This window comes from Emys orbicularis, chromosome 8 (assembly GCF_028017835.1).
Source record: "Emys orbicularis isolate rEmyOrb1 chromosome 8, rEmyOrb1.hap1, whole genome shotgun sequence".
NCBI lineage: Eukaryota > Metazoa > Chordata > Testudines > Emydidae > Emys > Emys orbicularis.
In genome coordinates, this window is record NC_088690.1 from 1497019 (window position 1) to 1511028 (window position 14010).

Sequence of the window (14010 nt, forward strand, 5' to 3'; positions counted from 1 at the left end):
AAATAAATAGTTATACTGGGGTAACAGATTTCACACTAGGGGGTTATGCCCCTGTACTTTATTCACCTTCCTGTAAAGGTATAGGCTCTTTCGGTAAAAGCATTTTTATACTAATATAACTGGTCCACGTTGGGGAGTTGTACTTCCATCCTTCCTTGAATGGGCTACAGGTTTTTGAATCTGTCCACTGGAACTGAGTAAATCTTTAATTGTCATTGCTGAGAGTTAGACTTAGGAAATCAACCATCTTCTTTCTCTAGCTGGCACCCTTCTCATCTTCACCACACAGGACATTAGTGCATTTTCCTTCCCCAAGAAGCTGTTTTGTGAACTTTCCCATATTGCCTTGCCCATGTGTTTCAGTCAAATATACAGGGCCCATCTATTGGAAAGAATGGAAAGTTCAGTTTTTATATTCTACTCAGTCTTAATCCCATCTGCTGACACTCTCAGGAAGGGTACCAGTTGTGATGGTGGCTTTTGGTATTGTGTACACTTTTCCAGCCAATTCCTTTCATACAAGTTACCACACAGTCTTTGGATAATGATTTTTGGTCATTGTTACTCTGATTAGACTGGCAATAGTATATGGAGTTTTTCACTTCCAGGAAACTAATATCCTAAACCCTTCAATCCCCCAGTTACTTCAAGTTTTCTTTTAATTTAACCAGCATGTTGGTATAGAGTGTTTAATGCAGTCTATTATACAAATTAAGTAATTAACACCTTTGAGGATGACATCAGTTGAAGTCTTGAAATGGTGTTTTGTGCGTCCTCCTACTGGTGAGAGTAGTAGATGTAAAATTTAAGCACACAAGTGAGTTTTCTTCCACTTTGCTAATTAAGGAACCTGTAACAGGATTATGGGGGTAGTTGAGGGAACTGAAATCTATAATTCCAAACACCCTATTTATTACTTCTCAGGAATTCCTGTATGCTCTGAATGTTATGTTTTTCTAATGACACTGTCCAGGCTTTTTTATGCTGCCTCCCTTGGAAGAAGCTTGTTGAGGGTCTGCTTAGCTGTGATAGGCTGACACTGTATTTTATGAGGTCAGCTGGCTGCGCACACAAACAGTGAATTGAAAGTGAGCTGAGCAGGCTTCTTGTTATTATGTAGTGGCCTAATGGCTCTTTAGAATGTTAGTCTTTAAGGTGCCACCAGACTCCTTGTTGTTTTTTTAGAATGGTAGTTACTGACTGAGACCAAAGTTATGTTAGTTAGTTTCACTGGCATCCTATTTGGATAACTTGAATGAGTTTTACATTGCTCAGAACATTGACTTGCTTCTTGACTTTCTCATGTTTATAGTGCACTTGCTCTTGAATGAATTGCAAGCTAGATGGTTCAAGGTTCAAACTGTTTTTCTCCTCCAGGTCATGTAGAAGAGCAGATTTCGTATGAAGATGGGATTGTTGGTGTTTATGCGTAACCTGCTACTAGCCCTTTGTCTCTTTCTGGTACTTGGATTTCTTTATTACTCTGCATGGAAGCTGCACCTTCTCAGATGGGAGGACACAAGTAAGTATAGGAACTCTTGCCGGTCCCTCTTTAAATGCTCATGAAGTAGTTGGTGGTGGTGTGGTTTTGGTTTTGTGTGTTTCAGGTTTGACGGTAGTAGAGTGATGGGAATAAACCCAATCAATTTCTGGAGCTTCAGCATACTGTAGAGGTTGAATTTGTAACTATTTACAGATCCTCTTCATGGCTTTGGATTATCAGTGGGTACAAGAATAAAGTTCATGCATCCAATATACCAATTATAGGCTTGCAATTTTTAGGTTTTATTATTTTTTTTGTGGCATGGGATCCTTAATTATATTGTCCAAATAGGAATTATATATAATTGACCTTTGGAATTATTTGTATCTGTTCTGGGAGGAGGTTTTGCTCACTGTGCATTTTTTGAACCTTTTGGCTTATGGCAAACAGGTAAAGCAAGGTGGTCTCTCTCTCTCTCTCTCTCTCTCTCTCTCTCTCTCTCTCTCTCTCCAGGTGCTTTTGAATTTCTTCAGTGGGCTCTTCTTTCCATCTCTGAATTTTTACATTCTCTATCCAGCCTCTCCTTATTTATTCCTTACATCAATCCTCATTTTCCCTTTCTCCGCTACCTTCAGTACTTGCCAGTTATCTGTCATCTTGAAGGATGTCTCCTCCATCCAACTGAAAAAAGCTTGTCCTTATTTTTAAGTTATGAAATCAGTTACTCAAATCCATGCTGATTATTTAATGTTCCTTTGCATATAACTTTGGTCTGCAACTGTTCTTTTCACTATACTATTGCCGTAGTAAAGGGTACTCCTCACTTCCACCTCTCTTGGTTTCTTATCGCATCTTGTCTGATGACTGAGTCAGTGAGCTGTAAGTACCCGGCTCCCCCTTATTACGTCATTAAGACAGCAGGAATGCTGTTATTGAGTTTGTTTGTAACTTGTCTGGTATTCAGGTAGGTTAGAAGATACTTTAGATTGTAAGACCTTCTGGGCAGGAATTGTCTGTGTGTGTGTGCTCAGCAACCAGCGCAAATGGTGCTTCAGTCCTGATTGGGGCCTTTGGGTGCTATTACAATATAAATATTAATAGCTACTGCTATTAATAATCTGTGGGAAAGTGCTTCCATTCTGAATGGAAGGAACAAGCCGAATGAGGTTTTAAAATGAATGCAGTGGCACAGCCTGTTAGTGTGTTGAGAATGCTGTGTATCTTCGTCCTTTTATTTATTTATTTAATTTAATTTAATTTAATTTAATTTAATTTTATTTTATTTTATTTTTTTAACAGCATCAAAAAGTGTTGAGGCTTTCCAGAACCTGTGAAAGACATGGTTCCTACCCAAACAGATCACAATCTGATTTTAATTTACTTAAGCTATCTGTGCTTTGTACTGTACAAGGTGCATGGAAAGATGTTAGCATAGTCTCTGAATTTCCTTGTTGTTTTTTTTTTGCGCGTTTGTCTTTTGTTCATTTAGCTTTGTGTGTGGTATGCTAAAATGACCAATGTTTTTAATTCCAGCATGATTCTTTATGTAGTAATGACAAATGCTTAACTTCTTGTTCATCCTTTTAAGTCACTTCACGTGACATCCCAGATCTCCAAAAATAACAGGAGTACTTGTGGCACCTTAGAGACTAACAAATTTATTAGAGCATAAGCTTTCGTGGGCTACAACCCACTTCTTCGGATGCATATAGAGTGAACCATATATTGAGGAGATATATATACACACACATACAGAGAGCATGAGAGGCCTCTCAGAGTTGGTAAGACAACTCCCACCTGTTCATGCTCTCTGTATGTGTGTGTATATATATCTCCTCAATATATGGTTCACTCTATATGCATCCGAAGAAGTGGGTTGTAGCCCACGAAAGCTTATGCTCTAATAAATTTGTTAGTCTCTAAGGTGCCACAAGTACTCCTGTTATTTTTGCGGATACAGACTAACACGGCTGCTACTCTGAACCCAGATCTCCAGGAATTTAACATGTGAATGCATGATGCTGTTGGTTGCTACAGGACACAGCCTAACAGAATAGCTTCTAAAGGGCCTGCTTTCTGAGCAGGTTTCATATCCCTATAATGCCCAGACACAATGAGATGAATGCAGGATGAAGTAGCAGCTGTACAGATACACAGCAAAGGATCCTGTTTAAGATGCAGCTTACTGATCTCACAGACTGATAACTCTTTTTCTGCTGTTATCTGTTAGTACAAAAGATGTTACCAGGAACATTACAAATTATTGTAATGGTCTTATTGATCCAAGTATGAAGTTTAACTTATAAAAAAAAAACCAAAAAAAACCCCCACACCCCTCAAAACCCTAGGGAACTACATACAAAAACCTGTTAAAAGGAAGTTAAGGTTGCAAAGTCAAAAGACTTGAAACTTGAGAAATGCCAAAAGTAAGGTTTCCCAGGCATTCAGTATTTTTTTTTATCCTTATTATTCAGTGTGTGCTCTTACCATGTAATTAATGACTATACAGCATACACATGCGAGAGCAGAATTAAGGTTGGCATTTACTAACTTAAGTACTTGTCCTGACACCCTAAATATACTGTTTCTTTATGTAATTCTATATACTCTTTCTCCATCTTCTATAACCAATGTTTTTGTCCTGACTGAATGATTGACTGAATGACTCTTCAGCTTTTGTGGTGTGGTGTTCATCTCCCTTGCCATTCTGCTCCATTCTTTGTGCTACCAGCAGCATGAAATTCACTGTAATCCTGATGACTGATGCATCTGTGCTCTCTTCAGAGATCATGATTCTAGTGAATTTAACTCTTACGTTGTGCTTGCCATAGAGTGGGATGGAGTACCGTGAAAGGTGTGTGGCCTACTTCACAAACCTTTGCATCCACTTTGGTCTCTTTTTGGTGCATTAGAATATGGTTGTGCACCAGACTGTTAGATGAGTGTGAATGGTGACACAATGGTGAAACTGTAAGGAATCTAGCCATACTAGGCTTTAACCTTTGGATTTCTAAGCAGTTGCTGTACCGTTTGAACTAAAGAAGAATGCATGGCCAAAAAGCTTCCTTAACACAGAGTTAAGGTTCCATCAAGTTTAAGGCCAGAAGGGACCATAAGATCATCGAGTCTGACCCGCTGTGTATTCTGGGCTGTTCATCCAGATATCCTTATATTGGGCTCAATGACTTTAGCTAGACTAAAGCATTTCAGTCCTCAGGAGACTAAACATTGAGTGCCATAGGCAGAGAATAGGAGAGATGACACCAATGTCTGAAGCCCCTGCCACGTCAGGGAATTGATTAGGTGAAATATGCCTAAATGATCCTAGCAGGGGATCCATGCTGTAGAGCAGTGGTTTTCAAACTTTTTTCCTGGGGACCCAGTTGAAGAAAATTTTTGATGCCTGCAACCCAACGGAGCAGAGGGGTTTGGGGCTGGGGCAGAGGGTTGGGGTGCAGGGTGAGGGTTGCAGGGTGGGGCTGGGAATGAGGGGTTCAGGGTGTGGGAGGGGGCTCTGGGCTGGGGTAGGGGGTTGGGGTGCAGGAGGGGGTCAGGGCTCTGTGCTGGGGGGTGCAGGCTCTGGGGTGGGGCCGGGGATGAGGTGTTTGCAGTGTAGGAAGTGGTTCCAGGTTTGGAGGGGACTCAGGGCTGGGACAGGGGATTGGGAGGTGGGGTTGGGGCGCAGCCTTACCTCCGGCGGCTCCCGGTCAGCAGTGCAGCCGGGTGCAGAGGCAGGCTTCCCACCTGTCCTGGCACCACAGACTACGCTGCGCCCTGGAAGCGGCCAGCAACAGGTCCGGCTCCTAGGCAGGGGGGCCATAGGGCTCCACACTCCCATTGGCTGGGAGCGTGGTGCCTGTGGAAAGAGCCACGCAGAGCCACTTGCACATCTCCGCTTAGAAGCCGGACCTGCTGCTGGCCACTTCCGGGGTGCAGCACGGTGTCGGAACAGGTAGGCACTAGCCTGCCTTAGCTGGGTAGCACCGCCGACGGGACTTTTAACGTCCCGGTCAGCGGTGCTGACCAGAGCCACTAGGGTCCCTGAGTGCTGAGCAAGGCGACCCAGTGCCTTACATGCGGCGACCCAGTACTTGGTCGTGACTCGAACTTTGAAAAACATTGCTGTAGAGGAAGGTGATGGTGAGGGTCCTCCCAAGGTCCCTGCCAGTCTGATCTGGTGGAGTGGGGGCGGAATTCCTTCCCAAGACACAATCTGGTGATCAGTTGGACTCTGAGTATTTTAGCAAGATGCACCAGCCAGGCATCTAAGAAACAGGATTATCTGTACCGACTCAGAGCACTAGTCCATTTCATTCCATGTCCCATTACCAGCTGTGGCCAATCTCTGATGCTTTAGAGGAAGGCGGGGGAAACAGACCCCAGAATATATCAGGCCAGTTGGAGGGGAGGGGAGGGGAATATCTTTCCTGACCCCTGCAGGCATCTATCTGAAGTATGAGATTTGATCATAGTTATTGTCTTAATGCAGAACTACAAGTGTTATGAGTATGTTCAGCACAATGCCTAGCTTCCTGTTCTTCCCATGCCTGTGAAGGAAGGGAATGAACAGTGTGATTCACAGATACCAAGGCTGGATGGGACCATCAAGACTAACCAGCCTAAACTTCTCTCTCTCTCTCTCCCACACACACTCTCTCACACACATTGTAGAATTTATCCCAGAAACTGAATTCAAGCATGCTTTTAGAAAGATATCTAATTACACCTAATGACTCCAAGCGGTGTTGAATCTACCACCTTCCCTGGTAAGCTGTTCTAATGTTGAATTTTGTTTACTGTTAGGAGGTTGCATCTTGTTTCAAGGTTGAGTTTGTCGAGCTTCAAAATCCAATGGCTGGAAGCTGTTATGCTTTTGTAAGCAAGGTTGAAAACTCCCACACTATCATATCTTTTTCCATGTGTAAGTATCTATACACAGAGATTAGGCCACCCCTGAACCTTCTCTGTGATAAGTTTAGTTCCTTAAGCCTCACAATGTAAGGTTTGTTTTTCATCCGCTGGATCATTTTTGGGATCCTCTTTCAAAATCTTGCTAGTATTTTCACATCCTTTTTCAAGTGAACTGGGCACAGTACTCTAGCATTGGTCTGACCAATAAGGAGTATAGAGGCAAGATCTCTTCCCTACTTCTACTTTATATCTCCTTCTTATACATCCAAGGATCACATTAGCCCTTTTTGCCACAGCATTGCAGTGTGTGCTCATGTTAGGGGTCATTGTAGGTAATCACCTCAAATCCCTTCTCTGAGTCACAGCTTTCCAAGCCAGTCCCCCATCTGGATAGATACAGATTGCATTCTTTGTTTCCAGATGTATTACTTTATTAAAACATGTTTTGTTGGATTATAATGGTCTACAAAGGTGATTCAGATCACTCTATCAGTAACCCATCTGTCCTCCTTGTTATTTAATATCCCCAATCTTTGTCATCTGCAAATATTACCAGCACAGATTTCATTTAATTATCTAGATTAATTGAAAAAAAAACAAAAAACTGAATAGTGTTGGACCAAGCACTGATCCCTGAGAGACCTTGCTAGATATGCCCTGCTCCTTGATGTTTTCCCCATTAGCAACAATATTTTGAGATCTGTAACTGAGCCAATTTTAATCCATCTAATTTGTAAGCCCTGTTAGTTCCATATAATGCAAGTTTTTTAATCAAAATGTCATGTGGAACTAAGTCAGATGCCTAGGTGAAATCCAAGTGTACTGTATCAACATAGTTGCCTTTTATCAGCTAGACCTCCAACAAACCAAAACAAACCAACAACCACCCAGGGTTGTTTGCCAAAATCTGCCTTCTGACTGGCATTAATTGTATTTTTAGCCTCTAATGCTTTGAAAGTCCTGAGTTAACCATTCCATTAGCTTACTCAGGATTAACATCAAGTTAACTGGTCTACAGTTCTCTGGGTCATCCCTTTTGCGTGCACTCTCCCTCTCTTATTTTTTTTTTTAACGCATATTAACACTAAAGGATCGGCAACCCTCCAATCCTTTGCAATTTTGCCAGATAGCCAAGATTTGTTAAAAATTAACCTTAGTGATTCAGAGAGCTCCTCAGCTAGTTCTTGTAAGACTCTTGGGTGTAAGTTATCTGGCCTGTGGAATTGAAAGTGTTTAACAGATGTTGCATCACATCATCCTTTGTTACATATGGCAAACTTTCTGTTCTATCCCCAATACTATATGGGATGGACATATCCTTCTGGTTTGTTTCAAATATAGACCAGTAATATATATTGAATACTTCAGCCTCTTCTACATCACTATTTACAATTTTACTGTCTGCATCTAGGAATGGACCTATACCTGACACAGGGTTTTTCTTGTTCCTAATAATTGTTAAAAATTTCTTCTGACTGTCTTTAACCCTGTTGGACATTAATATTTCATTAAGGGAATCCTTTAGCTTCCCTTAAGTCACCTAAATTTTTAATTTGTAACTTATATTCACTGCAATTTACTTCCCCTCTCTTCCATTCTTATTTATTTTATTACTGCTTTTACATCTACTTTTAACCAGGATGGCTTCTTGTAACTTTTTTTCATGTCTATGGAATCATGTCTGTTTAGGTACCTGGTAGGATGTCCTTAAACAGCTCCCAGTTTTCATTAACACTTCCCACTTTAAATTTAATGTTCCCAATTATGCTGACAGTTGTTTTAAACTTGGAAAACTGGCTCTTTTAGAGTTCCAAATATACATATTATTGGTCAGTGCTGTGTTCTCTTTGCACAAAGTAAATGTACCCTGATTGCGATCACTGGTGTCTAGGTAATTGCTGGTCTTAGGTCAGCACCTAACTCTTCCTTGTGTGTCAGAATGAGGTCCAATATTGAATTATGTTGGGCCTAATTTGGGGAGGGGATGGGACTCTGTACATCCTTTCTGTAGCATAGGCGACTTGCTATGTGTAGCATAGGTGTGAAATGGCCCATTTATCTCAGTGGGTGCTGTCAGCTGAATGAGGACCCCCGAGATATTACATGTATTGAACATGCCTGTTCTTGTTTGCCATCATAGACTCAGTCTGTCATGCCTAGTGAACCTGGCAGGAATTCAGTGAGCATCTCCCAGCACAGAATTGATCCAGCTCTCCTTGTGTAATTTTTACCATGGCACCAAGTCCCTCTCATATCAGGCCAGTGACACACTACCATAGTAGGCTTTATATCATGGGCACAGTAATGCCCCCAGCCTGTCCCACGATGGGATTTGGCACTGGATGATTACTGGTGGAGTGCTGATATTCCTCAAACTGGCACTCACCCTTCCCTTCCAAAAGATAAATCTGCAATAACTTGAAATATTTTGTTTTCTAAACTGGTTCTAGATAGTGTTTAGTATTTGAGCTTAGGGGCAGTCCAAGGACAAATGGTTCCAAATATTTGAGAATTAAAAGCAGGTGACTTTGGGGTGCTGTAACTTGGGAGCTCCTTGACCAAATGACCCAATACTTGCACCACCAACACTCCAGCCCTTAACAGTTATAGCAGTTTTCAAGAGACATATGCATATAGACTTTAGAGCTGATTTTTTTTCAAGGTGCTCTCACAAAGCTGCCCAACTGTAAGCATGGAAATTACTATCGCTCCTCTATAATTCCCACCAGTGTTTCCTCTAATTTTTTCCATCCATGTGCTGAATAAATTTTGTTATGTGCAGCACCAATATCGAGGTAATATGCGGATGTGTGCCATCCCCTCCATACTTTCACGGCAGCCCTTATCCCACTAAGAGCTCACAACGTCCTACTGCTAGTACCATCTAGGGATGGTCTGTCTTCAGGTGACGTCTGCAATACCCATCTGTTCATTCCTACAAGCCTCCTTCCAGAAGGATCAATACGTGCTTCGCAAACTATACATAGAAATGCACCACTGAAATGCAGCCACCTCTGAGGAGGAAAGTCAGCAGCCAACTAGGCCAACAGCACAGAGAGCACTGTGCAGTAGTTTGGAAAGAGAAGGGGAATTTTGGATAGGAAGAATCTTTTCCTCTTATGCAAAATGCTTGAAATATTCAGTGTTCAGACTGGGCTTCATCTGTAAAGGTCTCATATGAATGTAAAATATAATACTGCAATTTAGAAATCAAAGTAAATGTTTCTTTTTAAATCAGGACACTATGGCTCAAAATAATTTTTAAAAAACACTCACATTCCCTTTACTATCACCTTCTTGTATTAACAATACAAAGCACTTTAAAAGTCCTATGAACTATTCAACCTTCATGTTGTTTATATTTTACACTGGATTAGCTTGGACAATTAAAGTAGCACAGTCAAGTTCACCTTCAGATTCTCATGCACACATACAGTGTTCTAATGTCTCGGTTATTACAGTGAAACACATGCAGCTCTGTAAATTTACACAGCACTTTACAAATACATGGACTCAGGCAAAATTTCACTTGACATGAAGTTCTCCCACTTCTTTCAATGAGGCCACTCACGTGAGTAACCGCTACATGAGTAATACTTTACAGGATCAGGCCCCTAGATAAACCACATGTCCTCCTGCCCACAAAAAGCTTTGCAAACACTGCGAGGGGAGGTTTAAATCCACAACAGGGAATTGTCACTGGAAATCAGACAAAAACAGTCACAAAAACATTTCCATTAGTCCTAGTTTTGGTAATTTCCTTTTAAAACACAAATCAAAAAGCCAACAATATTTAGTGTTTTTCATTTATAAATATCACAGTGTTTTACACAGGAAGATCAATATAATTATTCGCACCTGGAAAATGGGGAAACTGAGGCACGGTGTGGGTTGAGTTGGGGGTACAGAATAAACATCCCAACCTGTGGCCAGAACAGATACATACCCTCTTTGCAGTTGCTGTACCAGACCCTGTGATTCCTGCACACTGGTCTAGTAACATTCCTTGCCATGTCCACTGGATACATGTAACCATGGACTTTTTCCATTCCTTGGCCCATTCCTTAAGCTAGTGTGGAACCCAGTTCTGTGACATGTGGGAGGTACAGTGTCCTCTGTGCACTCACTGAACAGTTACCCATTCACAGGTAGCGTAACCACGACAGTTCTGATGCATTGGGGGACTTTGTGTGGCAACCTATGTTCCTGGGTGAATTTCAACAAATCTGTGCAAAGCTGACATTCACCCTAATGAGGGTTGCATACGGCAACAAACGGACCCCATAGTTTTCCCAAGGGGAGCTCAACCAAAATATACTTGTTTATCATCAGAATTTGTCTTTCTTACCTAGAGACTGTTCCTTTGCAATCTATAAACGAGAGCGGCTCACTCCTTCAGGCTGATACTTAAAGCTTTCATGGAATGCTTGACACACGCTCTTACTTCTGAATACAGAGCACAGTTCAAGTTGAGGGACAATGTTATATTGATCCAGTGACTAACCTCAACACAAGAAAATTTCTGCCAGCTGATCCAAGTAATTAATCTCTCATGCAATGGTAAGCCAGGGACAGTGAAGTACTAATTTTGCCATTTTTTAAAAGCATGAGAAAAAATAATGTAGATAGTGTAATGGCAAAAAAAAATAATTTAAATGATAGCTAATGGCCAAGAATGAGGTTTATAAGACCTTTACATGAAGTTAAAACTTATCAACTGATGTGGAGCTTGCTAGAATCATCTGTCTGGCAGACTACTGACTGTTTTATCGAGGCATTATCTCCTGGCTATTCAGATGGTGACAAAACACATTCTGGTAATCAAGATACTATGTTGACCAGGGGAGAGAGGCATCTCTCCGGTCCCTGCCACTGGCTCTTTGGCTCTAGATTGACAGCTCCCTTTGCCGTGGACGTTGGTGCTACTCCTTTGGCAGTGCCAACAGGTGGCTCTTTCGTTGAAAGCATTTGGTTGCACACTCCAGGGCCCTCTTTCAGGAAGAGGGCTAAGGAAAGAGGAGTGGTAGAAAAGTGGGTCAAATATGTAAACATCGTTGTTGGTTGACAAATTTCAGAAAGCTACTTGCCAGCATGCGGGTCACACCCTGAGGCATGTCTACACTTAAAACGCTGTCGAACTTAGTGAAGACACTACTATGCTGACGGGAGAGCTTCTCCTGTCAGCATAGTGAATCCACTTCTGCGAGAGGTGGTAGCTATGTCAACAGGAGAAGCTATCTACACTGTCTACGTAGTGCTGTATACACTGGGGGTTAGGTTGGTATAACTGTGTCGCTCAGGGGTGTGGATTTTTCATGCTCCTGAGCAGTATTGTTATACCGATGTAAGTTTGTAGTGTAGACCTGGTCTGAGGGTCTGTGTATAGCTACAGCCGTGATCCAGCAGCCTCTCAGCACGCATCTGTCACGCTCTGGCTTCCACCAGCTTTGGTTATCACTTGCAGAGTGACCCTAACACACTCCTAGTCCTGGATTTCCCCCAAAAAACATATGTTTAGCATGGGACAGTGCAGACCTATTAGGTCCGTTGCCCATCTAAGGGGATCAAGATACAGCAGTTTGCCACTTTAAATGGAGTTACTGCCACAGTTCACTACACTGGATTAGTTTTGATTAGAGGATAAAACAAGTTTATTTAACTACAAAGAGAGAGGTTTTAAGTGAATACAAGTACTAAGACATTAAAGTCAGAAATGATTACTAGAAAAGTAAAGATAAAATGCTATTACTGAACTTAACAAACTAGCCTTGGTTCAAGGGGAAATTCTTACCACATATTTCTGGTAGTATTGCTGACCCAATTTCAGGTCAAGCTCTGCTTTCAAGGTCCAATGGCTGGCTGCTTTTGTCCTCTGAGGTGAGATAGAGAGATGGACAGGGAGAGAGAACTTGGGGTGGTTTTGCCCTTCACTTTTATAGTTGTCACCTTTTTGAAGTGCATTTTCCAGAGAAAGACACATAGGTAAAGCTCTTTCCAACTCAGAGAAAGGAGACTTGGAGTCTTGTGGGAAAGAGGTTTCATGCCATTGTTTGCTAAGATGCAGAATCTGTTTGTTCCTGTCCCCCTTCCTTACCAAAGAATGGCTACATGATAGGTGATGGCCCATCAGCTTTGATGACACCTGGCTAGAGACAAAGGACAAGTTGATGCCTTTTGAGAAACAGGTTTACCCATTCCTCAGACTTGTCGGGTAAACACACGTTAGTCATGATTTCAGCTTATGTTCATAATGTTGCTACATGCATTTCACCATGATATTATTGACCAGCAAGTTTAGTTTTTAAATGATACTTTACAAGGCATTTTCTGTGCAAAGATAATTACAGTAGTGTGTTGGGTGTGAATCCAGGGGTGCATTCCATCACAACCTCCTGGGTTAGAATTTTTGAGTTGGTTGAGTTATTACAACATCCTTGGAAAATGGACAGTATGATCCTACAAGTTATTTCTCCATTTTATTTTTTTCCATTGTGTAATATTTCTATCAATGTCAAGTATAAAAAATACCTATCTGTGCTTTTGATATTCTTGTCAAAACTTAAATAGTCAAAACAGTAATACTGTGGTGTTGGACTGAAAGTATCCTAACAATGGTATTGGTCCATTACTAAATGGAAATGGTAGAGTTATCAATAATTATGCAGAAAAGGCAGAATTGTTCAATAAATATTTGTTTTGTATTTGGGAAAAGACAGCGGATGATAACACTCTTTCTAGTCCTCTGATGTCTCAGGAGGATATTAAACAACAGCTACCAAAATTAGATGTATTTAAATCAGTAGGTCAAGATAACTTGCATTGTAGAGTTTTAAAAGAAGTGGCTGAGGAGCTTGCTGGACCGCTAATGTTGATTTTCAATAAGTCTTGGAGTACCAGAAGACTGGAAGGAAGCTAATGTTGGGCTAATATTTAAAAAGGGTAAACAGGATGACCTGAGTAAATTATAGGCCTTTGGTCTGACATGGATCCTGGGAAAGAGAATGGAGTGACTGATATGGGACTCGATTCATAAAGAATTAAAGGAGGGTAATATAATTAATGCAGATCATGGGTTTATGAATGATAGGTCCTAGCAGACTAATTTAATATCTTTGATGAGATTACAAGTTTGGTGGACGATTCAAGAAGGATGTTGATGAATTGGAGAGGGTTCAGAGAAGAGCCACAAAATGATTAAAGTATTAGAAAATATGCCTTAAATTCAAGGAACTCAATCTATTTAGCTTAGCAGAGGGTTAATTGTTAAAGGGTGAATTGATCACAATCTATAAATACCTACTTGGGGCACAAATATTTAATAATGGATACTTCAGTTTAGCAGAGAAGGTATAATGTGATCCTATGGCTGGAAGTTGAAACTAGACAAATTTAGACTGGAAACGTCTAAATTTTTAACCGTGAGAGTAATTGACCATTGGAACAGTTTATCAAGGGGTTGTGGTAGATTCTGCATCACTGGCAATTTTTAAATCGAGATTGGATATCGTTCTAAAAAATCTGCTTTAGGAATTATTTTGGGACAATTCTATGGCCTGTGTCATACAGGAGATCAGACTATATCAGTGGTCCCTTCTGGCCCTGGAATCTATGAAATG

The 14010-nt window shown here is 41.1% G+C and overlaps 1 protein-coding gene across 7 annotated transcripts in view; it reads left to right on the forward strand.

Moving 5' to 3' along the window:
• The first annotated feature begins 1401 nt into the window (after positions 1–1401).
• Positions 1402–14010, forward strand: part of ST3GAL3 (ST3 beta-galactoside alpha-2,3-sialyltransferase 3) — a 335526-nt gene continuing 322917 nt past the window's right edge. For 5 of the 7 annotated variants that reach the window (XM_065409117.1, XM_065409119.1, XM_065409118.1 and 2 more), the window contains exon 1: positions 1408–1522. In XM_065409117.1, coding sequence (XP_065265189.1) covers positions 1408–1522 — 115 coding nt within the window. Of the gene's footprint in view, positions 1523–14010 lie in introns of all 7 variants that reach the window. The other 2 variants (XM_065409115.1, XM_065409116.1) reach the window with 1 other exon arrangement.